The 26,855-nt window shown below is 39.6% G+C and overlaps 1 protein-coding gene across 1 annotated transcript; it reads right to left on the bottom strand.

The window, feature by feature from the left end:
- Positions 1–26,646, bottom strand: LOC138157219 (zinc finger protein 425-like). Its single transcript, XM_069082792.1, has 4 exons — positions 26,150–26,646; positions 23,843–23,969; positions 10,040–10,246; positions 1–2,698 (listed from the first exon to the last, which is right to left on the bottom strand). Exons 1-4 carry the CDS (start codon positions 26,171–26,173, stop codon positions 471–473), a joined length of 2,586 nt encoding a protein of 861 aa, XP_068938893.1. The 5' UTR covers positions 26,174–26,646; the 3' UTR covers positions 1–470.
- Between the last annotated feature and the right edge of the window lie 209 nt (positions 26,647–26,855).

Here is a 26,855-nt window from a genome sequence, read left to right on the forward strand (position 1 = left end):
TTCTTGGAGAAGGAGAGGAGGAATATGGGATCAACAGGTAGAGGGTCATTCACACCTTTAAAGGTACTTTAAAGGAGGGGTGGCTAGGTGGCAGTGAATAGAACACCAGCCCTGGAGTCAGGAGCACTTGAGTTCAAATCTGGCCTCAGACACGTGACACACTTACTAGCCGTGTGACTTTGGGCAAATCACTTAACCCCAATTACCCTCCAAAAAGAAAAAAAGAAAAAGAAAGGTACTAAAGGGCTAAATAAGAGCAATGAGAACTCAAATGAAAGTACATTCTTAGGAAAGGGCAAAGAGAGATTTCAATGTAAGGCTTTAAAAGGAAGGCTCTTCATGGTCTCAGATTCTTGGATCTACTTAGGCTTCTATGTCTTCTGATGTATCCACATATCTGACTGATTTGTATCCTAGGACAGTTTCCCATCAAGTTATGGAATCATACTTAGAATTAACTCTAATGATGCTCACTGGTCCAAAGAGCTGGCATTATTCGGTACCACCTCTGATCTGGAACTCTTCTCTGACCTAGAACCAGAACTCTTAGCTGATCTGGAACTCTTCTCTGACCTGGAACTCTTGGCTTTCTCCTTTGCATGGGCTGCAGTATGGGTATTGAATGCACCCACATAAGCAAAGCTCTTGCCACAATCAGAACATAAGAATGGTCTTTCCTTCTTATGTATGTGGTGGTGTGCCCTCAAAGATGACTTATGGGCAAAGCTCTTTTTACAGTCAGGACACTGGAAGGATTGCTTCCTAGTGTGGATCTTGATGTGTCTACTTAGCTCACACTTCCGGGTGAAATTCTTACCGCATTCATCACAGGAAAGTGTATTCTCCCCTTTATGCAGACTTTCATGAACCTTCAGAGACTTTTCCTGAGAGAAACTCTTGTCACACTCAGAACATTGGAAGGCCTCCTTTTTTTGATGAGATTTAGCATGTTTAGTGAGTTCACTACGCTGGGAAAAACATTTTTCACACTTGGGGCATGGATATGACTTTTTCTGCTTATGTCTGTTCTGATGAACCTTCATGGTAGCCTTCCTATAGAAGCACTTGTTACATTCAGGACACTGGAAGGGCTTTTCCCCACTGTGAACCCTGATGTGTTCATTGAAGACATGCTGCAAGGCAAAGCTTTTGCCACACTCCTTACAAGCGAAAGGCTTCTCCCCACTGTGGTGACTCATGTGGGCCTTCAGACTTCTATTCTGGCGAAAGCTTTTGTCACATTCAGGACACTGGAAGGTTTTTTCCTTGTTGTGCACTTGAAGGTGTTGAGCGAGCTTAGAATGATGGGGGAAACATTTGCCACACTGACTACAGGAGAACGGCTTTTGTCCAGTATGGATACGCATGTGGGCATTCAAGTTGGTTCTCCGGGTAAAGTTCTTACCACATTCACCACACTGGAAGGGCTTCTCCCCACTGTGGACCCTGAAGTGTTCTGTGAGCATGTACTGCATGAGGAATCTTTTGCCACACTCCCCACAGATGAAGGACTTCATCCCACTGTGTTTGCTATGATGGGCAATCATAATTCTCCTCAGGCGAAATTTTTTACCACATTCAGGACACCGGTAAGGTTTCTCCCCAGTGTGGACTCTCATGTGTTCAGTGAGTTTAATTTGTTGGCTGAAGCATTTTTCACATTTCGTGCAAGGGAATGGTCTTTCCCCTTTGTGTAATCCATAATGGAGTTTCATGGTGGTTTTCCTTTTGAAGGTCTTGTCACATTCTGGACACTTAAAAGGCCTATCCAGTCTATGAAGTCTCCTAACATGTCTAAGGAGGCTTAATTTGTGAGCAAAGGTCTTTTTACACTCACTGCAGCGGTAAGGATCGACCCCATTATGCAGGCTCATGTGGATCTTCAGATTGATCTTCAGGCGGAAACTCTTTCCACATTTGGTACACTGGAAGGGCTTCTCCCCAGTATGAACTCTGATGTGTTCAATGAACTTGTACTGATAAGAAAAGCACTTGTTACACTCACCACAGATGAATAGCTTTTCCTCCTTATGCAGGCTTAGATGGGTTCGCAGATAAGACTCCTGGCAGAAACTTTTCCCACACTCCCTACAAGTGAAGACATTCCTCCTGCTGCGTGTGTGCTCAGGTCTCTTTCGGGGGAAGTTCTTATTCCTTTCAGATTCCTGAAGGAAATCCTCCTTATTGTGCGTACGCTGATGGACATTCAGGTTCCTCTTCAAGCAATAGCTCTTGCCACACTCACTGCACTCATGGATTCTTTTTCTGTTCCTTCTCTTTTTTTTGTTCTTTCCTTTCTGTCTCTGGGCAGTTTGCTTGCTGAATTTCTTCTTGCATTTTGGGCACTGGCATTGGTTGTCTGAGTGGCTCCTTTGGTGTGTTACCAAGTGACCTTTGAACTGGAAGCTTTTCCCACACACATGGCAGGGATAGAATCTATGCCCATTGGGGGCTTCCTGGCAACTGATGGTCCCCGGATGTTTCTGTTCCACTCTTTCAGTGCATGCCTTAGTGCTATTACTTTCTGGAACTGAAGGCTCTCTGTTTTGTGAGGAGAGGTTTCTCAAGGTGTTTCTTCGGTTAGGCCTGCGGAAAATATTTACCTCTTTAAGTGATGAAGATGTAGATACTTCTTGGTTTCGAGGACCACCAAAAGGGCATTCCTTTGCTTTTAGCTGCTTTTTAGCTCCCCGGTTTCCTGAAAGAACAAAAGTCCAATTATTACTCATGTCTAATCCATAATGGGGTTAAGGAACCACTTATGAGAAAGTAAAAGTGAGAATTCAACTCTGACCTGGGCTATCTTGAAAATCTAGGTGTTGTTCCACCTCCCTATCCCCACTCCCACTCCCAGTGTCCTTCCTTAAAGCTATAACTTTTCCCTGTGCAGTCCTTCATTAACATGCCAAACAAATAGGATGTAGAGAACTTAGACTGAATGAAGACAATATAGTTATGAGTTAAATCAGCCAGAACAAAGATATGAAATCTCCCTGTATCCAATAATGTAAAGACCAATTCCTTGAGTCCACAGATAAAACCAGTGACTGGACCATAGGTTGTAACAGAAATTTCAGAAACCATATCAGTGCTAATTTTCTTAGATTTATGAAATATAACACAAAGATCATGTTGTTGCCTTCATCCCCCATTTCTATCAGTGGGCTTAGTAAAGGTTTCCTGTAATAAATGCAAGTAGAAACATTATTCAGAAAGAATAAATTATATTTCTCTGTTGCATAGAGGGAAGTCTCTGATAAGAATTTAGCTTTGTTTCTCAAAGAGCTCTTTCATTGTGCTATTTGACCAAGCAAGCACACAAATATGATCTTCTTTATTTCCATACTATAAACAAATTAAAAGAGAGAAGTGAAAGGACTAGGTGACTGCATTGGTGACTACTTCCCAAGCTGTACTGATCCAAGACAAGATGTTCTGCCTTTGGTTTAATTTAGGGTAATTCACCAACTGCAAGCAATGGTAGGATATGACCTAGGAAAAGAAATCAACTATGGCTAGACTCAAATGTCTCTTCTCCAAGAACTATAGTATTGAGGAGGCAGAACCAAGATGGAGGAATGCAGGCAGAAACTCAGTTAAATTTTTACAATATTCCCCTCCAAACAACTTTAGAATAACTCCTCAAATCAAATTAACAACTTCAACAAAGTTGCAGGATATAAAATGAACCCACATAAATCAGCATTTCTTTATTACCAACAAAGTCCAGCAGTAAATATAGAAAGAGAAGTTCCATTTTAAATAATTGGAGACAATATGAAATAGTTGGGAATCTACCTGCTAAGATAAACCCAGAAACTATATAAACACAATTATAAAACACTTCACACAAATTAAGTCAGATTTAAACAACTGGAGAGATAGTAATTGCTCATGGTTAGGCCAAGCCAATATAAGAAAAATTACAATTCAATCTAAATTAATTTACTTATTCAGTACCATACCAATCAAATTACTAAAAAATTGTTTTATAGAACTAGAAAAATTAATAACAAAATTCACCTAGAAGAAAAAAAAGGTTAGGAATATCAAGGGAATCAATGGGAAAAAAAGTTAAGGAAAGCAACCTAGCAGTCCCAGATGTTAAACTATCTTACAAAGCAATTATCATCAAGACAATCTGGTACTGACTAGGAAACAGAGGGGTAGATCAATAGAATAAACCAGGTAGATAATACACAGTAGTAAATGACCATAGTAATCTAGTATCTGATAAACCCAAAGATCCAACATTTTTGAACAAGAACTCATTATTTGAAAAAAATTGTTGGGAGAACTAGAAAGTAACTTGGCAGAAATTAGGTATAGTCCAACATCTTCCACCATATACAAAGATAAGGTTAAAAGCGCACATGATTTAGACATAAAGGATGACAACATAAGCAAATTTAGGGTGCATGGAATATTTTGCCTGTCAGATTTATGGATAAGGAAAGAATTTATGACCAAATAAGAGGCAAACAGTGTTATAAGATATAAAGTGGTTAATTTCATTACATCAAAATAAAAGATTTTGCACAAACAAAACTAATGCCAAGATAAAAAGAAAAGTAAAAAACTCGGGTAAGGGTGGGGAATTTTACAGCAAGTTTCTCTGATAAAGACCTAATTTCTCAAATATATAGAGAACTGAGTCAAATTTATAAGAATACAACTTATTGCCCAGTTGATAAGTGGTCAAAGGATATGAATAGGCAGTTTTCAGATGAAGAAATCAAAGCTATCTATAGTCATGTGAAGAAAAGTTCTAAATCAGTATTGATTAGAAAAATTCAAATTAAAACAACTCTAAGGTACCACCTCACATATCAGATTGACTAATATGACAGAAAAAGAAAATGACAAACGTTGGAGGGGATATGGAAAATTAGGGACATTGATATATTGTTGGTGGTGTTGTGAACTATTCTGGAGAACAATTTGGAACTATACCCAAAGGGTAATCAAACTATGCATACCCTTTGGCCCGGCAATACCACTATTAAATCTGTATTCCAAAGAGATAAAAGAAAATAAAAGAGAATCTATATGCACAAAATACTGATAGCAGCTCTCGTGGTGGCAAAGAATTGGAAATTGAGGGGATGGGGGGGTGAAGTCAAGATGGTGGAGTAGAAATAGGACCTCCATGTGTCTCTGGCTCCCACCACCTCCAATTCATGTAAAAGGGTACTCTGAACAAACTTTGGAGCTACAGAACCCACAAAACGACACAAAGAAGCTAACCTCCTGCTGAGCACAGCCTGACAGGCTGGCAGGAATTGGCCAGCACAGCCCTCTGGGAGCTGAGCCCAGACCCACGAAAGCCAGAGGTTTTAGCCCTAGGGCAGGCCTAACCAATCACCAGCTGGAGGGACTCCAGATCACCAGTAGCTGTGGAGGTTTCCAGAATTATCAGCACATAGATGCAAAGGACAAGTGAGAGGTCAGTGCAGTGTGGAATTTGGGATCCAGTAGTTGGGAATGCTTTGGCTTTTGCCCCTGGGGCAAAAAGCCACTGAGGAGCAACAGCCATGTAGCTGCCCCCACGTGGCATCTTCAGCTCCTGGCCTTCAGAGTGTAGGGGGACCAAGCAACCAATCTGAGGGATAATCCCTCTTGCTTTAACCTGCTTGGATCTGGATTGAGGTCTAGGGTGGAGGCCCTGGGGTGTGCGACAAGCTTGCCAGAGCATGTGGAGACTTCAGAGAGGGCACCCAACTAATACCTTCGGCAGCTGAGAAAACCCCAGCGTTTGGGACAAAAGCTCCCCTGTCTGGTGGCAGAGTCCTACTGTGGCAAAAAGCCCAGGGGTCAAGTGACTGAGGGGTGACATGAGCAGGCAAAGGAAACAAAATAAACAAAGTACCCCAACTTTACACTTCTATTTTGGTGAAAAAAAGGATCAAAGCATGGAACAGGAGGAAGACAGTGAAGTCAGAACTCCTGCACCAAAAGCTTCAAAGAAAAATACGAGCTGGTTACGGTCTATAGAGGACCTTAAAATAAGAGAAGTGGAGGAAAAATTGGGAAGAGAAATGAGAATGATGGAAGAAAATTATGAAAGGAGAGTCAATAGCCTGACTGAGGATAATAACACCTTAAAAAATAGACTAACTCAAATAGCAAAAAGAGGCTCAAAAAGGCAACGAGGAGAAGAATGCCTTAAAAAGCCGAATTTGCCAGATGGAAAAAGAACCTCAAAAGCTCACTGAGCAGAATCATTCCTTCAGAATTAGATTGGAGCAAATGGAAGCTAGTGACTTTATGAGAAATCAAGATGCTGTTAAACAGATCCAAACAAATGAAAGAATAGAAGGCAATGTGAAATATCTCATTGGAAAAACCACTGACCTGGAAAATGGATCCAGGAGAGATAACTTAAAAATTATTGGACTACCTAAAAGCCATGATCAAAGAAAGAACCTAGAAATCATCCTCTAAGAAATTCTCAAGGGAAGCTGCCCTGATGGTTTTAGAACCAGAGGGCAAAATAGAGGTTGAAAGAATCCACCGATCACCTCTTGAAAAAGATCCCCAAAAGAAAACTCCTAGGAATATTATAGCCAGGTTCTGAAATTCCCAGATCAAGGAGAAAATATTATAAACAGCCAGGGAGAAACAATCTGAATATTGTGGAAACACAATCAGGATAACACAGGATCTGGCAGCTTCTATACTGAGGGATTGAAGGGCCTGGAATAGGATATTCCGAAGGGCAGAGAAGCTGGGATTAAAACCAAGAATCATCTACCCAGAAAAACTGAGTATCATTTTTCAGGGGAAAATATGATAATTCAGAGGAATAGAGGGCTTTCAAGTATTCTTGATGAAAAAACCAGAGTTGAATAGAAAATTTGACATTCAGATACAAGAAGCAAGAGAAGCTTGAGAAGGCAAACAGGGAAAAGAAATCATAAGGAACTTATCAAAGTTGAACTATTAACATTCCTACATGGAAAAACTATAATTGTAACTGATGAAACTTTTCTCAGTATGAAAATAGTTGAAGGGAATATATATATGTATATATATATGTATGTATATATATATATGTCTATATCAGAGGGTATACAGGTATATGAATACATATGTGAATGTATGTATATATGTTTACAGGTATACATAGATAGAGGGCACAGGACCAATTTAATAGGAAGGGATGATACTTAAAAGGTGAAATTAAGGGGTGAGAGAGGAATATAATGAGAGGAGATGGGGAGAGACAGAATGGGGTAAACTATCTCATACAGAAGAGGCAAGGGAAAATGGTTACAATGGAGGGGAAGAACAGGAAGGCAAAAAGGCAAAACCTTATTCTCATTGAATTTGGCTCAGGGAGGTAATGACATACACACTAAATAGGGTATCTTACCCTGCAGGAGAGTAGGGGGAAAGGGGATGAGAGGGGGGATGATGGAATGGAAGACAGGCTGCGGGGGGAGGAAAGTTGGAAGCACCCACTTTTGAAAAGGGACAGGATCAAAGTAGAGAATAGAACAAGTGGGTGGTGGGATAGGAGGGAGGGAAATATAGTCAGTCTTTTACAATATATCTACTATGGTAGTGTTTTGCATAGCTACACATGTACAATCTATATTGAATTGCTTATCTTCCCAGTAAGGGTGGGTGACAAGGGAAGAAGGGAATGAATCTGGAATTCAAGGTTTTAAAATCAAATGTTAAAAAATCTATAAATACTATTATTAATACTATTTTACGTGTAACTGGGAAATAAGATATACATGCATTGGGGCATAGAGATCCATCATACCCTACTGGAAAAGTCAAAGGGGGTATGGGAGAAGATACGGGAGAGAGCAGATTAGAGGAGGGGATATCCTATGGGACTGCTATTTTGGGGTGGTGAGTAGGGGAAAAACGGGGGAAAAGTTTGTAATTTAAAATCTGGCAGAAATGAATGATGTAAACCAGAAGTTAATAAAGTATTTGAAAAAAAAAAAAGGAAATTGAGGGGATGACTATCAATTGGGGAATGGCTGAACAAGCTATGGTATATGATTGTGATGGAATACTATTGTGTTATAAAAAATGATGAGCAGGATGTTTTCAGAAAAACCTATGAAAACTTACATGAACTGATGCAAAGTGAAATGAGCAGAACCAGGAGAACATTATATACGGTAACAGCAATAATACCTATCAACTGGGGAAGTTAAACAGTGTAACAACTGTACATTGTTCAACTGTGAATGATTTAGCTCTTCTCAGCAATACAATGATCCAAGATAATTCCAATGATGAAAAATATTTTTCACCTCCATTTTTATTATAATGACTTGGTCTACCCATGAGTAGTTACTTTTTCTCCAGTTATTAGATATGACTTAATTTGTGTGAAATATTTTATAATTGTGTTCATATAGTTCTTGAGTTTGTCTTGGCAAGTAGACTTCCAAGTATTTCATATTGTCTGCAATTATTTTAAATGGTATTTCTCTTTCTATCTCTTGCTCCTGAACTTTGTTGTTAATATATAGAAATGCTGATTTATGTGGGTTTATTTTACATCCTGCAACTTTGTTAAAGTTGTTCATTTGGGTTGGCTAGGTGGCACAGTGAATAGACTTCCAGGCCCTGGAGTTAGGAAGACCTGAGTTCAAATCTGGCCTCAGACACTTAACACTTACTAGCCGTGTGACCTTGGGCAAGTCACTTAACCCCCAATTGCCCTACCTTCCCCCCTCCAAATACAAAAAGCAAAAAAAAAAAAGTTGTTAATTTGATTTGAGTAATTATTTTAAAAGTGATTGGAGGGAAATGTAAAAATTTAGCTGAGTTGTTGCCTGTATTCCTCCATCTTGCTTCCATCTCCTCAAGAGTACAGTTCTTGAAGAAAAGACATTTGATTCTAGCCATGGCTGATTTTCTTTCCTAGGCTAAGTCCTACCACTGCTTAAAGTTCATGAATTACCTCTGTATTAGGTCTTTCTGATAAGGAACTAACATTCTATATACATAGGAAATTAACACAAACATATAAGACCATGAACCATTCTCCAGTGGATAAATTGTCAAAGAATATAAACAAACAGTAATTACAAGAATTGAAAGCCAAATGAAAGATTGTTCCAAGGCATTAATAATAATAATAACGTAGACTTTATACCCAACAAATGGGCAAAGATGAAAAAAGATAGTAATAGCCATGGTTAAAGAGTCTGTTAAGGAAAGGGAACATTAATGAACAGGCAGGCACATCCCCTGTGGAGGTGAGAAACAAAAAGAAAGTTCCCACATACACCAAAAAATTCAAAGCAGCACTTTTTTTGATCTGCTTTTTTGTGTCTACTTTTGATCTGTAGTTCTGTTTGGTTTCAATTCCATAGAACAAGATGCTCCCATCCTGGGCACCTCCTGGTATCCATCCATCTCCTTCCCTCACCCTGACACTTTCCAGCTTCCTTTTGTGTGTTGTCTTCCCCCATTAGATTGTAAACTCCTTGAGGGCAGAGATTATCTTTGTCGTATTGTACCCTTGGTGCTTAGCCCAGTGCCCAACACATAGTATGCACTTAATAAATGTTTATTGAATTTAATTGAATAGCAAAGAACTAAAAACAAAAACAAATGCCTATCGATTGGGGAAACAGCTAAATAAGCTGTTTATATATATATATATATATATGTATATATATATATATTTATATATGTTTATATATAAATAAGCTGTGGTATATGAATATTATTGAGTATTCTAGTGCTATAAGAAATGACAGATATGAAGAATACAGAGGAGCATGGGAGGACTTAAGTAGAACCAGGAAAACAATACACAAAACTACTCTCAAGGTAAATGGAAAGGGAAAAAAATTCAAAAACAAACAACCCTGAAACTGAACACTGTATTTACCAGGCTTGGCAATGAAATATAGCGAAAATTTCCTGTCTTCTCTTCAATGCAAATGGAACATTAAAGATACTATCGGACTTTTAAAGATCTTGATTAGTTTTGCGGAAGCACTTTCTTTTTCTTTTTTATTCTTTTGCCACAAGGTCTTATTCCCTTCCAACTTACCAGGGGCAGAATGCTGTCTTTCAATGTCAGAGTCACATAGCCCATCATCCCCAGATTGCTGTTCCTCAGTGCTGTCAGAGTTACGTAGCTCATCAGCACCAGATTGGATTGTTCTCTCACTTGTCTCCAAATTTGCCCGTTTCTTGAAGAATGGCTCCTTTCCTTGTTCAATATGAGATATCAAGTCTGGTTTGGGAATAGTATAATCTATGCAGAGAGAATGAAGAGGTAGATATTACATTTTTTTTAAAAAGCAATTGGGGTTAAGTAACTTGCTCAAGGTTACACGGTCAGTTATTTTTTGTGTGGGTGCCAAGTATCTGAGGCTGGAACCAATCCAGGGTCTCCCGATGCTGGGGCCGGTGCTCTTACTCACTGCACCACCTGGCTGCCCCAATATTACATTTTGTAAGGACAGTAGTGAAGCAACTTCACAGAAACTACATTTCTCCAAGTTCATTACACTTAAGTGAACTTAAAGGTAGCTAAAGTTGTGCAATGGATAGAGTGCTAGACCTTGAGTCAGGAAGACCTGGGCTCAAATCCAGCTTCATACCCTTATGTCATTTACCTTCTAATTTGTAAGATAGGGACAATAATAGCGTCCACCTCTAAGGGTTGATAAGAGGATAAAATGAGATATGGTAAAGTGCTTTCTAAATGCTGTTATTATTCTTACTTACAAACAATAGGAATAGATGTAGAAAAAATGGACAATTTTGGGATGAATGAGAATATCGTACAAAATCATTATAGGAGGTTTTTTCTGGTTTTGCTTTAGCAAAGAAACCCATCTATCCAAGTTGATAGCAATAAATGGAAATCAGAAAAAATATACATAGAAGAATATACGTGCGTTTGTGCATGAGTGTGTGTTTGTGTGTGTGTGTGTGTGAGAGAGAGAGAGAGAGAGAGAGAGAGAGCGATAATACAGAATGAAGGAGTTCTTCCATAAGGAATTAGGTAACTCAACCCTGAGTCTTAGATGTCAATCATTAGGAAGCTCCCCACAGGAGATAAGTAAGTGCTAATATCATTAATGATGTCATTACGATAGCATTAGTTCTAGCCCAAATGTTCCTGCCCAAGATGTCCCTTACATAGACTTGCATATGGGGTGTGTGGAGTGTACCCAGTCACATCCTAATGTGCAACAGCCCTCTCACCATGATGCTCTGGATCTGGAGCCTTCTAAAAGTTAGGAGAGCACTCCCAGTCTCTGAGGGCTTTTGGATGATTTCGGCAGTCACCATCACTGATACTCCTACCTCCTCCATCCACTTCCCACTTATTCCTATGCCTCCATTTCTCTGGTTCTAGTGTGGAAGGAAGAAGGAGACATATCCAGTGACTTGATCATCTTGCAGGTCTGAAGCCTTCTCAACAATCATCTTCTGAACTCTGCACATCACTGCCTGCCTTGCTTTAGTGAAGCTCAGATTCTGAGTCAGGAACAACAATGTCTGGGTCAGGAGGGAGTTTTGCATTCCTTCTTACACTCCTAAAAGGTTCCTGCCCAGCGATGTCAGGTGGTTGCAGGTAGGTCAGGGAAAAATTGACTAGACATTTTCCTCCCTTTGACTCCTCTGGCCACTTTATTTTCCATGGTTCAGTTCTTTTTTGCTTTTTGGAGGGGGGAAGGTAGGGCAATTGGGATTAAGTGACTTGTCCAAGGTCACAGCTACTTTTTTGCGTTGTGTCTGAGGCTGGATTTGAACTCAGGTCCTTCTGACTCCAGGGCCAGTGCTCTATTCACTATGCCACCTAGCCACCCCAATGATTCAGTTTTTAATACATAGCCCTAAGGCTTCGGTTAGCACAGAGGAGCAAGGAGGAAAAACCTTAAAATTTTAAAGGTTTGCACCTTTGGTTCTGTGTGCTTAAATTTCACTGTTGGTTCTCTTTGGCAAAATAGGGGCTTAGGATGCAGGTTCTAGGTGGAAAGATGCTTTTGTAGGCTAAAGAATATAAGGCTGAAAAGGTTGTTAGGATAAGAGTAAGAATTTGATATTTTTAAAAAGACCCTTTAGAAAGTTTATATTTTTAAAGTAAAATTAAATTTTAAAACTTAAGTTTAATTAAGTTTTAGCTTTAGTTTGCTTAATAAAAGTAATGTCCTACATGATTGAAAATTCAATAAATGTTTGCCTTTTAAACTTTTTAAAAAAATTCTCTGGGGTTACACCCTAATGAAGTATGCCACACACACTAATGGTACCCTGTTAGTTTGAATTCAGCAGTCTACCTCCAAGAGTCGTTTAGATTTTAACTGAATGGTACAGCTAATAATAGATGATTATGATAATTTCAACCTTAAGTGCCAACTATAAATAGTACACTAATTTATGAACTTATAAGCAGAAAGGAATAATGAAGGGTGAAATAAGAAGTTCCCAGAAAAGGGAATAACAAATGAATGTTACTCAAGCTAAGTATGTGAGGTAGTAGAGAGGATATAAAAGAGTTGACAGGATTCTCATCTGTACTCTTATTTGAACTGAGAAAAAAAGGCACCCCTCTTCCCCCCAAAAAAAGAAGAAAGAAAGAGAAAATCACAATTACTTTCAACTAAAGGAGCCTGGGATAGGCCAATATAACAAGAGATGGGTAATAGAATCTGGTTAGGGAGGAGACTGGAATCAAATTAACATAAACAAAATTAAGCACAGAGACCAAGTACTGATCTGAGAAGGCAGGAAAAACAAAAAGCAGAAGTGGGGTGATGTAAAATCAATACAAAAGAATTAAATAAAAAAGCACACAAACTTAAAAATTACAACCTTAAGTATAAATGGGTGTAATGGGAATGCAAATTTGGAAGATCTTCCCTGCCCCTAGGCTAAAGTGCACCAGAAGCCTGGGGTGGGAGGCTTGTTTTTCAGTAGATACTTTTTGATTGGCCAGTGGGTCAATAAGGTTGTTACATTCTCTGAGCCAGGAGAAGGCTATGTAAGCCCTGATGTGAGGCTTTGTTTTGGGGGCTCACTTTGAGAAGTGTTCTGTGATTTGATCTGGATTCTGGGAAGCCGTTGTCCAGAGCTGCCCCCCCGCTTTGAAAAACCCAGATGTTGATTGGGTATGGATGTAATGGTTGGACAGTTTGAAATCTGTCTACTTGATCTGTTCCTGTCTTGATAATTCTGTCTGTATATTCTGAAGTTCGGGGTGCTGACCTCTTTCACCTGAACTAGGTAAACGATATGTTTGATTGATTAAAGTAAGCTTGTTAACCCATTTTGAGTTGCTTTCCTTTAACAAAGCAGATCCAAGAACCTGTGTGAGCAGCAACCCTGAGGATGCTTGGGGTGCTTGCTGCTACAATGGGTTAAACTCCCTGGGAAATGAAAGTAAATAAAATCTAACAATTTGCCATATATAAGAAACACTTTTTAAAAATTTAGACAGAGGGAAAATGAAGGGCTAGAATTTTTTTTTTTTACTATGCACTGAGTCCCCCCCAATCAGAAATTTTATTCATGATTTCAAATAAGATATAAACATCATGTCAAGATAGATAAATATGAAAATAACTTTCTGCTTATACGCTTATCAGGTGATAAGCAAAAGCATTAAGAACACTGAATCTGGAGTCAGAGGAACTCGATTCAAATTCTACCTTTGACAAAACCCATGTGATCTTGGGCAAGTTACTGGCCGGCAAAAGACTGTGCTTCACTCTCAGTCAGGTGAAACAGACCTTTCCTGCTGACCTTCTAAGTTGTCTTTGGCTGGAAAATTATTTCACCCTGTTCTTTTGAGGGCTCTGCTTCTCCAGGAATTGTTTTATGGCATTATTTAAAAGTTTGTGGAGGGGCTTTGGTGAGAGCTCAGGCAAGTTGTTGCTTTTTCTCCACCATCTTGGCTCCACACTTAATTTCCTCAGTCTTAAGGAGGATCAGAGACATCCTTGCTCTGAGAGAGTGAGTCCAGAATATAGCAATACAAAGAAACAATTAGGGTTCAGTTGATGGAGATTAAAGAGAAAGGATAATACTCAGGAGGAAATTGTTCAGTTGTTTCAGTTGTGTCTGATTCTTCATGACCTCATTTAGAGTTTTCTTGGCAAAGATACTGGAATGGATTGCCATTTCCTTCTCCAGCTCTTTTTATAGATGAAGGAACTGAGGCAAACAGGGTTAAAGTAATTTTCCCAGGGTCACATAACTAGTAAGTATCTATGGTCTCATGGAGACTCATCTAAACTCACGGAGAGGTCAAGAGTCTTACCAACCTCTATTCTATATCATTCCTTCATTTTATGGCTAAACTCCTTGAGAAGGACATCTATAATAGTTACCTTTACTTCCTTTCATCTAGTCGTCGTCTTCTTTTTTTTTTGCACTTTTTGGAGGGCAATTGGGGTTAAGTGACTTGCCCAAGGTCACATGGCTAGTAAGTGTTAAGTGTCTGAGGCCAGATTTGAACTCAGGTCCTCCTGACTTCAAGGCCAGTGCTCTACTCACTGCCACCTAGCTGCCCCATCATCTAGTCTTCTTAATTCTTTGCAATCTGACTTCCTACCTCATTATTCAACCTAACCTGTTCTCTTCAAAATCACTAAAATTACTATCTCTTAATTCACAAATCTAATGACCTTTTCTCAATGCTTGTGCTTTTTAAAACTCTGCAGTCTCTGATACTGTCTAGTCATTCTCTTCTCCTTGATATTTTCTTCTCTCTAGGTTTTTGGAATACCTCTTTCTCCTGGTTCTCCTCCTATTTATCTGATTGCTCCTTTTCTGTCTCCTTTGCTGGATTCTCCTCTATATCACACTCTCTAAACATAGGTGTCCCACAGGAATCTGTCCTGGACCTTCTTCTCTTCTCCTATTCTAACGCACTTGGTGATCTCATCAGCTCCCATGGATTTCATTACTATCTCTATGCTAATGATTCTCAGATCTACCTGTTCTGTTCCAAACTCTGCTGACTTTAATCTCACATATCCAACTGTCTTTCAGAAATATTGAACTGGATGTCCAGTAGATATCTTAAACTCAACAAGTCCAAAACAGAATTCACTAACTTTTCCCCTAAGCCCTACTCCACCCACCCCATACCTTTCCCTATTTAACAACACCACCCTCACAGTCCCTCACAATTTAGAAGTAATCCTGGATTTCTCAGTCTCACACCTTTCTCTGCCCATATCCAATCTGTTGCCAAGACTTATCAATTTCACCTTTGCAGCATATCTGGAATAGTTCCCTTCTCTTCTCTGATATTGTCCCCACTTGGTGCAGGCCATCATCACCTCATGCCTTGATTATTACAATAGCATGCTGGTCCTCAGCCTGCTTCAGGTCACTTCCCACTCCAAATCCAGCTTCCATTTATCCACCAAAGCATAGGTCTGGGGACCATCTCCAGTCATCCTGATCTATATCTTGCCACTGGACTCAGATGTCTCTGCAGGAGAGAGTGAGGCTGATGAATTGACACAGTCCTCCCTCACTTAAATCCAATTCATTTGCAAGTCATGGCATCACCTTCCTGATGTCATGGTCCTCTTCAAAAACAAAGGACAAAACATCAAGCTCTGACTACTGATCTCTCTGGCTTCCTTTAAGTCTTAACTAAAATCCTACCTTCTACAGGAAGCCTTTCCCAACTCTTCTTATTCCTGTGCCTTCCTTCTCTTAATTATCTCCTGTTTATACTTATATAGCATATTTTGTATAGATTTGTTTGCATGTGGTCTCCCTCATTAGATTGTAAGCTGCTTGAGGACAGGGACTGTCTTTTGCCTCTTTTTTGTATCCCCAGCACTTAGCATAATACCTAGCACATAATGGGTGCTTAATAAATGTTTATTGATTGATTTTACTAAAATGGCATTCCAATACCATCAGGTAGAAGCAATTCTTTCATCCAGGAGATTAAGACAAATATAAACTGCAGAAAAGAGGGCCTAAAAAGCAGTCAACAAGGATATTCCTTGGAGTCAGGAGCTCCAAGCCAAAGTCTCAAAAACTACTCCTCTTGCCCAAAAGGCTCACAGCTTGGTGCTAGATTCATCTACCTAGGGCAATGGTAATTACAACTGTCTCAGGTGTGTAACACAACTTCCTTACTTTCACTAGTCCTAGTGTTGGGTGTTGTGGAAGGGGGAGAGGAAGAAGAGGGAGGATGACATCATACCTACCACTTCCACCAATATCTTGGTCCACAACATCCTCAAAAATATAACGTATCCAGGGGCGGCCATGTAGCACAGCGAGTAAGTGTCAGGATGACCTGGAGATCGAATCCCGGGCTCAGACACTTAGCATCCACCCAGAAACACCTGACCTTGTAACCTTGAGCAAGTTACTTAAACCCCAATTGCTTAGGGGCGGCCAGGTGGCTCAACGAGTAAGAGCACCAGCTCCAGTGTCGGGATGACCTGGATCAAATCCAGGCTCAGATACTCAGCACCACACCCAGAAATAACTGGCCGTGTAACCTCGAGCAAGTTACTTAACCCCAATTGCTTAAAAAAATATATATATAACATATCCAAATTACAAAGCAAGAAAAAAGATACCTTAGATAACCAAACATCAGAAAGAGAAATCTAGGAAGCCATCTAGGAACAGTTACAAAAACAAACAAAAATTCCTGGTCCAGAGATTTTCTTTTTTTTTTTTTTGAGGGGGGAGGGCAAAGCAATTGGGGTTAAGTGACTTGCCCAAGGTCACATGGCTAGTAAGTGTTAAGTGTCTGAGGCTGGATTTGAACCCAGGTCCTCCTGACTCCAGGGCTGGTGCTCTATTCACTGCATCACCTAGCCACCCCAGTCCAAAGGTTTTCAATGAAAATTCTATCAAATGTTTAAAGAATACTAAATAGCTACACTATTGGAAAAACACACACACACAAACTATTTTAAGTAATTGAGAAAAAATTCGATCTACCAGATCCTTTTTAAGAGATAAAATGCAGTACTAATACCCAAACCAGGATATTAGTACAGAAGAGAAAGGTAAAAATGGACTAAATCAATAGTGTTAAACTGAAATAGAGACTAGAGGACACTAAACAATTTGTAAAGCTCCCTCTGGCTGCCTCTTAGAAAACTGTGGCAGGATGGTATTAGGAAACACCCTGTTTTCTAGAGCTAAGACCCAGCAAGAAAGCTGTGCCCTGAGCTTGGCATAACACCATTCCTTTGTGCTCACCTTTTGGAATTGATGGTCCCTGAGTTGGGTAAGCACCAACAGGCCCAGACACAAAGCCCTGCTATGAACAGACTTTTTGTCACTAGATAACCTTGTTTCACTATTGCTGTTGTGCCTCTCCACTGTTGCTACACTATCACTAGGGGTGAGGGCCCCAGCACATGTGTCTAATCTGCCTCTTTACTTACAAGTCATTTCCCTCACTTTGAAATGAAACATCTGTTTGATTCCTGACTCTCCTATCTCTAACCTGTTCTGTTCAACTCTATAGACTCCATAGTCATCCATAGGTTAGAGGCCTATTTGGTCCAGCTTACATTAATTGGTGTCAGAAGTGGGATTGGACATGAACTGGGCCATTAGATTCTTCAGTTCTTCATGAGGAATGAACTAGGCACCACTAGGGATTTCTATGGAATCCACCCTGCACCCTACCCCCCCTCCCCAAATTTTGTGAGCCCTCCATCCTTCTCCCTGCTCCAATCTAGAGTCTCTGCCTTGATGGAGCTCACCATTCATTGTAATGAAATCTCCAGGGACCCTCCAGTGACCTGGTTTGTTTCAGATCACTCTGGTATGAATATCCTTTTTTAAACTGAACACCTCTGTTGATTGGTCTCTCTGTGTGCCTCTGCTGTGTTATTGTTGGGTGTTTTGTTTTTGTTTTTTACTGCACCTCTGTAAAATTGTAACTGAATGCCTCTTGTCCCTCTGCATGCCTCTGTTGTTATTTAACTACATGCCTCTAGAAAGTTGAAACTGCATGCTTTTGTAACTGTGTGCCTCTGTATGGACTGTGACTGCACACTTTGTTCTGTTTATATTTATCTTGTTGTTTCATCTATGTTTGTGTCTTTGTAAAATATAAAATGTCTGTTTCATGTATAGATTCTATTACCTTGAAAGATTTAAAATGCAGTCAGCCAGAAAACAACTTATAAGAACTATAGCCAAAAAGTTTAGAACACTGGGAAAGATTATTGAACTTTCATACTTGAAGCAATTGTTCTGGTAAGCAGGACTAACTCCCACTTTAGTCTTTCTGTGGGAGATTAGGTAATAAGAAAAATAAGTCAGATAACCAAAGTTTGTAGAGCTGCTAAAAATATCTCTGAATATTTTGGAGGCTTAAAGATTAATCATTTTAAGATTGCAGGGGAGAACTTCTGGGACTCAGGGTAATTCCAGGAACTCACTCATTTCTGTAATAACTTAGTAAGTCTTGGGGTATCGATCTATAGAATATGTTTTAAAGAAAAATGAGGATTAGATTTTATTGAAGTACATGGCAAGATTAATAGCCTCACTGTTTTTGGGCAATGAAGGAAGGCAGCTAGTATGGAAGTAATGCCACAGTGAAGAAGAAAAAAAATTAGGTAAATAGTTTGCACCTTATAGCAATGTCTTGTTAACCCTCCCTTGATATGTCTGACCATGAAAAGAGAAAAGACTGTTTAAACCAAAGATTTATAGAACTCCTCCAGGTCAGAGAGCCTTTCTCATCTCTCATCTGTCATTTCAGATCAGATTCCCCAAAACAGATGTTAAAAAATGCAGGAAAAATGCAGGGAACTTGAATTACATTCTGGTTACAGAAGTTTATTATCTGTATAATCTTAAGCAAGTTATCCTATCTCTGTTTACCCCAGTTTCCTGATCTGTAAAGAGAAAAATAACAATGGTACCCATCTCCCAGGATTTTTTCAAGATCAAAATAATATAATGATTGTAAAATGTTTAACCCAGTCACTGGCATATGTTAAGCACTACATTATTTCTTTAATTGAATGTAATTGTTCCATACCTGATAACTCTAAAGTGTTTTTAAAATGCCAAAGGTAATAAGATTAATGATTTTTAAATGGAATAATTTGGAAATGCAATTGATGTCATCTAAAGTTTTATTTCATGTTTTAAATACATAATATTGTTTGTGTTATTATTATATTTCTAAATTCTCTTATATTGTGAAATTTGAGAGCCCATTGTAACAGAAATTCTGTTAGACAAAACAACTTTTTAATCTGGATGCTGTTACACATGAATTGAACTTTTAAATATTTAATGAGGTGTATTTTGTTATAAAGCAGATAATATATAACAGATTTTCATTTTAAATTCTTGGCTACTATGAAACTGTACAGGGTGGTTTAAAAATGTAGTTTCAACATATTAATGATGAGTCAGCTATCAGGTATTTGATGTATGTCTGAAGCCCCAGAATATGGGGGTAGTTTTATAAGTAAAGGATAAATTAGACATGAGACATCTGGGACTCAAAATGTACTGATTAATGGATATTGAGAATGGGTTACTAGGATACATGGAGACTTGATGTTAATTAATATCAACAGGGGCAGCTAGGTGGCATAGTGAATAGAGCATAGGCCCTGGAGTCAGGACGTCTTAAGTTAAAATCTGACCTCAACACTTAACACAAAAAAACTAGCTGTGTGACCTTGGGCAAGTCACTAAACTCCAATTGCCCTACCTTCCCCCCTGCAAAAAATAATTAATTAATATTAACAGAAGCCCCAGAATATGGGGGTAGTTTTATAAGTAAAGGATAAATTAAATGTTAACTATTAGGGAAACATCAGGAAACATATTCAAGCTCTAAGTTGTGGTTAGTGAAATCTTGCTATTTAAGGTAAAAATTCTTGGGACTACAGTTTACTATTTGGAGTTTTTATTACAGGGATAGTATTATGAATTGTCATGAAGCCAATAGTAGAAAATGGCATTGCTACAGTTTGGGAACTTCCAAAGGTGGATGTCTGTACCTGGGATAAGTTTTTGGGACAACCTTGACATAGTCTAATTGGGATCCTCCTGACTCTATTTCCACATTGTGCTAGTTCCTTTCTTAAAAGGTTGTATCTTCCTGAGCCTTACTTTTTTTTTTAAGCAATTGGGGTTAAGTAACTTGCTCAAGGTCACATGGCCAGGTGTGTCTGGGTACTAAGTATCTGAGCCCGAATTCAATCCCCAGGTCATCCCGACACTGGGGCAGGTGCTCTTACTCGCTGAGCCACCTGGCCGCCCCCTTAATTTTTTTCTTTAAATTCTTTTTTTTTTTAAGCAATTGGGGTTAATGTGGTGCTAAGTATCTGAGCCCAGATTCGATCCCAGGTCATCCCGACTCGGGCCGGTGCTCTTACACACTGTGCCACCTGGCCACCCCCTGAGCCTTACTTTTAACACTCAGTGACTATATGATTGGTTGTCCAGTATAATTCCTGACTGGAATCAAGCAGAACTAAGGGAGCTTCCCCCCCCTGTTATGATATATGACATTGTTCTAGTTATATCCCTCTTTTTCTTTTTAAAACAAATTTCTATAATCAAGAAGTTTTATAACTACAATACTAAATCTATTTAAGAATAGATTGATACTGGAACATCTCTGAGTTACTACTTATAATAGAATTAAAGTATGAACATCTTACAATTTTAATCTTTATTTGTGGTCAAACTGATGGAATCCTAATAAAGCTGCCCCTAGCCCCAATATTCTAACTTCATTATAGGCCTGACCCCACTGAACAGCAGGCCCACTGTACCTACCTAACCACCCTCCCGCCAATATCCTAACTTCTTTATATATGCTTCACTGCTCACTGGAACAACAGGTGTATCCCTGAACTCTTAGTTCCCACAGAAACAGTAGGTTTGTCCATGTGATGGGAACCTAGCTACGGCCTCTACTTAGTCACTGCCCCCAGACCCATTCCTACAGAAACAGGTGTGTTCTTGTATTCAATCACAATCACATCATCCATCTAGCCCAAGACAGGACCACAATACCTATCTAACTTGACCAGACAGGACCACAATAGCTAGTCACCTGGAGGGCAGCATGACTAGAATGTTTAACCACTGAACCATAGATGGGACCCCTCCTCCATTACCTAATCCTTTAACAAACCTCTCCTGCCTTTTTAATATTCATGATTTCTGTCATGTAATTACATCTTTATCCTATAAAAATCCATCTTGCTTTCTCTGAAGTTGCTGGTTCCTCTTGGAACTTAGCCCATTTCATGAGAGGAGTCAATATCAATAAATGTCTATACTTGGATTAGAGGTGGTCTGACTCTGAATTCTTTGAGAGGGTTCCACCACAACACATCATGAAATTCCACCAGTTTTTGGGTGGACAGTGCCCCCACTGCAACAGTTTTGGGCATCCCTGGGTTTAAATCAAAACAAAATTATAATATAGGGATGACATCCTCCTAAGGGGGAATTGATTAAACAAAGATGCAATGTAAAAAGTTTTCTAAATGAATGGAATAGTAAATTTTGAGAAAGAAAGGACTGTATGATTGACTTTCAAATTTATTTATCATAGAAATTCAGGCTCTGAGTATGTTTTAGTAATAAGTTCTCAAAATTAGATAAAAATTTTACACATAAATTGTATAGATAATGGTAAAGAAAGTAAAATTATTTTCCCATTATTAAAGTATCTGTCTGATAATTTAAAAGGCAGAACAGCTCATTTTATGATTGGACCCTCATAAATTTTTTTTATTCTTTTTTTCTTTGCAGGGGGAGGTGGGGCTGGAAGGTAGGACAATTGGGGTTCAGTGACTTGCCCAAGGTCACACGGCTAGTTTTGTGTTATGTGTCTGAGGCTGAATTTGAACTCAGGTTTTCCTGACTCCAGGGTTGGTGCTCTATTCACTGTGCCACCTAGCTGCCCCCCCACCTCATAAAATTTTTAAAGAGTCTTATATTAGGTACAGTATTTAAGTATGGATAGATACAGCAAATGGTATACAAACAAGAAATTCTCTGAAGTTTCAAGACTGAAGAGACAAACTTTAAGTGACTGTACTCAATTACACTAAGTCAGAATTTTATAGGAACCTCTGGATTTGGAACCATAAAAGCAGAGCCCCCTTTAAAGTTGTCCTGAGAAAACGCCTGTTGTTCAAGAAAAGATATCTAGGTACCAGATAGGGACACATGACATCTGGGACTCAAAATGTACTGATTAAATGGATCGATTAAATTAAATTTATTTTGATCAGTAATTTACTGATTAAATTAAAAATGAGAATGGGTCTTGATATTAATTAATTAATTAAAGGAGACTTGATATTAATTAATATAGGTGATAACTATTGTATTTCTTTGATCTTTTGTTTTAAGATGTTTATGTTTAAGTTTTCTTGGGTATGTTGATGACATGTAAATCTCCCTTCTCAAAACTAGTCCATTGTGAACCCTCTAAGTAGTTCAAGCTGTAATGTGACATTAATGTGACCTGATTTAATATAATTTTGCAATTATGCGAATTGTGAGAAAATGTTATTGCGTTGTTTGAAACTAGCCCTGTGTGGCTGGGAAACTGGACTATCTCTATGTGCTATTTAGAGTCCTTTAACCAAGGATGCTGACCAGAAACTCAGATCTAAAGAATGATGCAGGGAGTTTTCTCACAATCGCACATCTCAAGCTAAGGGCCCCTACCAGATTCTTCTGAGTTCTCTTACAGTTCCCAGACTTGTGGGTATGGACTCCTGAATCATCTGAAGAAAGCCCCTACTCCTAAGTGGATGGCAGAACTCTCCAGGGAAGTCAAGGTTTGTCTAGTATAGAGCCAGAAGCAATCAACATCCAGATGAGACAGCAGTCCCAAGATTTCAGATGAGGGCTGAGTATACTGACCTACTTTTTTCTTCTTCTTCTTTTTTGTTGTGTGCCCAAATACCAAGGCCCTAATTCAAGCATGTATTGGCATTTTCTCCTTCTACATTCTTGGCCTCCCTCTCTTTTCTCCTTGCAGACAATGACTAGACAAGAACTATTCAACTCAACATCTTGTCCTGGCCCAACTGGCCTCTCATGGCATCTTGGCTTATACTTGCCTCTCTTTTATTGGTCAGAAGGGTTGGGGTCCCTTCAGATCCCCTCCCTTTGGCTAAAAGGGGGGAAAGTCAAGATATGAAGAAACACCCTGTTTTCCAGAGCTGAGGTCCAACAAACAAGTTGTGCCTTGAGCTTGGCATAACAATAATCCTTTGAGTTCACCTTTTGGAACTGATGGTCCTTGAGCTTGGGCAAGGACTAGCAGGCCAGGACACGAAGCCCTGCTATGAACTGACTTTTTGTCACTAGACAACCATGCCTCACTGTTGCTGTTGTACCTTACTACTGTTGCTACACTACACCGTTTGACTCTTTTGCTAGCCACAAGTACATAAATCAAGGTTCAGCTTTACTGCTTTGGGTCCTCCCACTGGAGCTAATACTTGGCCTGGCTACTACCTGACAAGCTTACTGTGAAGATCAAATTATATACATGAGATCCCATTGAAAACCATGAATTAATATAAAGTATGATTTTTATCATCATTTTTAGATGGGTTCATCAAGAAAACAAGTATTTCATTTCCATGTGTCTATCTGCATCTATAGTTTGGCTAGAGAAACAATGCATACACATCATTTCTCATTGTAGACTGGAAACTCCTTGAGAGGAAGGACAATGCCCAATTCATCTTTGTATACTCTACAACTAGTATAGTGCCTTACACATTGTTAATAATCAAAATGTTTGCTAAATGAACTATCTAGAAGTATTTGATTACATTAAGAGTCACTCTCAAAGTGTATAATAAACCTATCTTACCCAAAGAAATCAAGGTTTCATAATTAGTCCTCATCACGTGCTTATAAAGTTCTTTCTGAGACCATTCCAGTTTCTTCCACTCATTCTTTGAGAAATATACAGCCACATCATCAAATGTCACAGACACCTAGGATCACAAATATAACATTAAGTAACATTCATATATCACTATGCACCAGACACAGCGAAATGTTTCACAATTGTCCACAATTTGATTCTCACAACCCTGAAGAGGTAGGTGCTATTATTATCCCCATTTTACAGATAAGGGAAGAGACAAAAAAAGGTTAAGTGACTTGCCTAGGGTCATTTGGCTAGAAAGTGTGGCTAAGTTACATTTGTACTCAGGTCTTCCTGACTCCAGGCCTAACCTCTAACCATTACACCACCTATCTACCTCTTCTTTTCATGGTACTTTTTACAAAGACCTATCAAGACTACCCCCATCAGAAAAGGTATTACAAAGCAGTTTCTTCTCATTGTATATTTTAGCATCTTAAAAATGGTCTTGATTTCACCATTCCAGCATACCACTTGAGGAGATACATCTAAGACATTTGGGGATCTTTTCCCAATTGCAAAAACACCCAGAACAAATTCGGATTTAGATTCTCATTCTTTTCTCTCTGTCTCAGACACACACACACACACACACACACAAACACACACACAGAGTCATAAAAGGTCCCTTAGGTGACTAAAAAATAGACCTATTGCTATTCAGAGCCTTAGGAGAAGAGAATTAGAAAAATAAAATTATCTCATCAGAACTACAACAGCTTCTCACCACTAAGTGGTAAAATTTCTATGGGCATTTAATAAATGCTTATTGATTGATTGACCCAGGCTCAAGATAGTCCTCTGTTCCATCTTCCTGTGCCTCTGCCATATTTAAAAATTATAAATGAAGGCCTTTCCTTTAAAATAGAGTACTACATTTTCAAGATTCATTTTTATGTATACTTCTCAGTGTTTATTTTCATTATTTGACTTAAGTATTCCAAGGGAACACCTAGAGAATACATCTTTCAAAAAAGCATAGGACCTTTTCCCAACTGCAACTAAAATGTTGGCAGCAAGTATTGATGGCAAAGCAGTCATGCTGCCCAAAATAGGACCCAGGAGGATTGACAGAAACACAGGCCCTTTAGTGTGTAAAGCCTTGACTAAAGAGTATTAGAGGTACAGTGATCTCAGCAGTACCACCACACGTTCACAACACTAAGTGACAGTTGTAATAAAAAAGTATGGTTTCAAAATATCCATCTTCTTAAAACTCATTAATGTGCTCCTTATATGTAAAACATGCCTAATATCTTACCTGGAAAGATATGATCAATCATCATTAATCTGTCCCTAAAGAAGAGGGAAATTAATAATAAATCCATCATTTACCAAGGAAAGAATTCACCAATTTGGAAGAAATGAAGCTGTTTTCATGGCTTATGTGAAACTAGTTCTAGTTTCCCTGGTTAAACACACACACACACACACACACACACACAGAGTGCAAAATCAGCCCTTTTGGGACATGAAAGCAGTAATACAGGCCTAAGAGGAAAATCTCGGCCAGTTTACCATTTGTGAAATGAGAATAAGGGGAAGGCTGGTAGGAGAGGCAGAACTCCTGTCAAAAAGGAAAGTAAGATTAAATGGTAAGATTAAGTAGTCGATTTGTGTAGTGCACAAAGATGCTTGTATTTTTCTTATGTAAAGTGTTACAGTAACTGGCAAATAGTTGCTCCCAAGGTTTAAACCTATGGTATAAGTAAGTTTCCCATGACCAGAATTTCTGTTAAAATAATCTTTCTTATCATAGAACTGGATAATATATGTGATGAACCTAGTGAACTTTAAAGTACTAGATGAATGTTAGCTATTATTATCCTCATTCCCTATAAAGGGAAATTTGGCCCTACCATCCAGGCTGTCTTGAGATCACTGTGTAAACAGGGGTGGACAGAGAGCCTAAAGACCGTGGTTCTGGTCTGAGCTTTGCCCCCAAAAGCTGAGCTAAAAGAGGGTTCATCTCTTCTGGGCCTCAGTTTCACAACTGTTAACATGCATGGCTTGGACCAGAACAGACTTCATGTCTGTTGCCTGGATTGTCAAGATGCACCCACACACACCATGACAAGGCAGTAAGTGTCCCTCATATTGCCGCTTTCTCCCAGTTTCCAATTACGAAGGCTCCCCTCATTCACCTACGCCTGAGCAAAGTTAGAGTCGGGGTCTGTCCCAGAACCCAGTCTCTTCCTCACTGCGCGTATCCTGGGGAGGTGGGGGTTGCGGGAAAGGATCTCTCACCTTAACAGGAGTCGCCTTGGCCATGGTTTTTCGTCCTGCTTCCCGAGTCTAAGGACGCTGCAGCTTCTCCCCCTACCTCCCCTCTCCTGCCCAGCCCTCCCTCCAAGACTGGGCAGAGAGGAATCAGACAAGCTGAACCATTCTCCGCCCACGCTCCCTCCTCCCCCCTGCAATGCGGTCTGCTGTCAGCGGGGAGGGCGCAGAGTCCGGAGCCGCAGAGGCTGGTGGCGATGCCGGGTCTCCAGTGGGAGTCGAACTGGTGTCCGGCCCGCGCTGAGGCCCCCGGGCTGGGCTGCGCTGCGCTGCTGTGCTCTCGCAAACCCCTTCCCCCAAGATCTGGCTCTGGCTCTGGCTCCCGCTTGCGCTCTGCCTGAATCCTCAACACCTGCACCCGGAATCAGACCTCAGTTGTCTCCTGCTGCCCACGACAGCTGTTGCTGGGCCCACGCGGTGCATCCTGGGACTCTTGCTTCTTTCTCACCCACCCCCAACTGACCTCCCTGGTAACAGCCACTTGTTGGGATCTCTCTTCAAACGGTGCCTCTGGGCTAGAAGAGTGAAAAAGGGAGGCGTTGGTGGTTTGCTGGACTAGACTACCTAACACAACAGCTGCATCTCATGCCTAAGCAAAATAACAGATTCTCATTATTATCTTTCCTTTCTCCCCTCAAATCTTGGCAGTATGGCTTTCAAGCTCATCATTCAA

This window comes from Petaurus breviceps, unplaced genomic scaffold (genome assembly GCF_028583685.1).
Source record: "Petaurus breviceps papuanus isolate PSGF00001 unplaced genomic scaffold, PetGlider_PUasm1.0 112, whole genome shotgun sequence".
Classification (NCBI taxonomy): Eukaryota; Metazoa; Chordata; class Mammalia; order Diprotodontia; family Petauridae; genus Petaurus; species Petaurus breviceps.

What these genes read in the sequence shown, in the direction of transcription:
- LOC138157219 (XM_069082792.1), bottom strand. Translation starts at nt 26,173, where the DNA reads ATGGCCAAGGCGACTCCTGTTAAG. An exon ending in TGAAACCTTGATTTCTTTGG is followed by an intron (nt 10,247 to 23,842) that starts GTAAGATAGGTT and finishes CTCTCTGCATAG; the next exon opens with ATTATACTATTCCCAAACCA. An exon ending in AAGACAGCATTCTGCCCCTG is followed by an intron (nt 2,699 to 10,039) that starts GTAAGTTGGAAG and finishes TTGTTCTTTCAG; the next exon opens with GAAACCGGGGAGCTAAAAAG.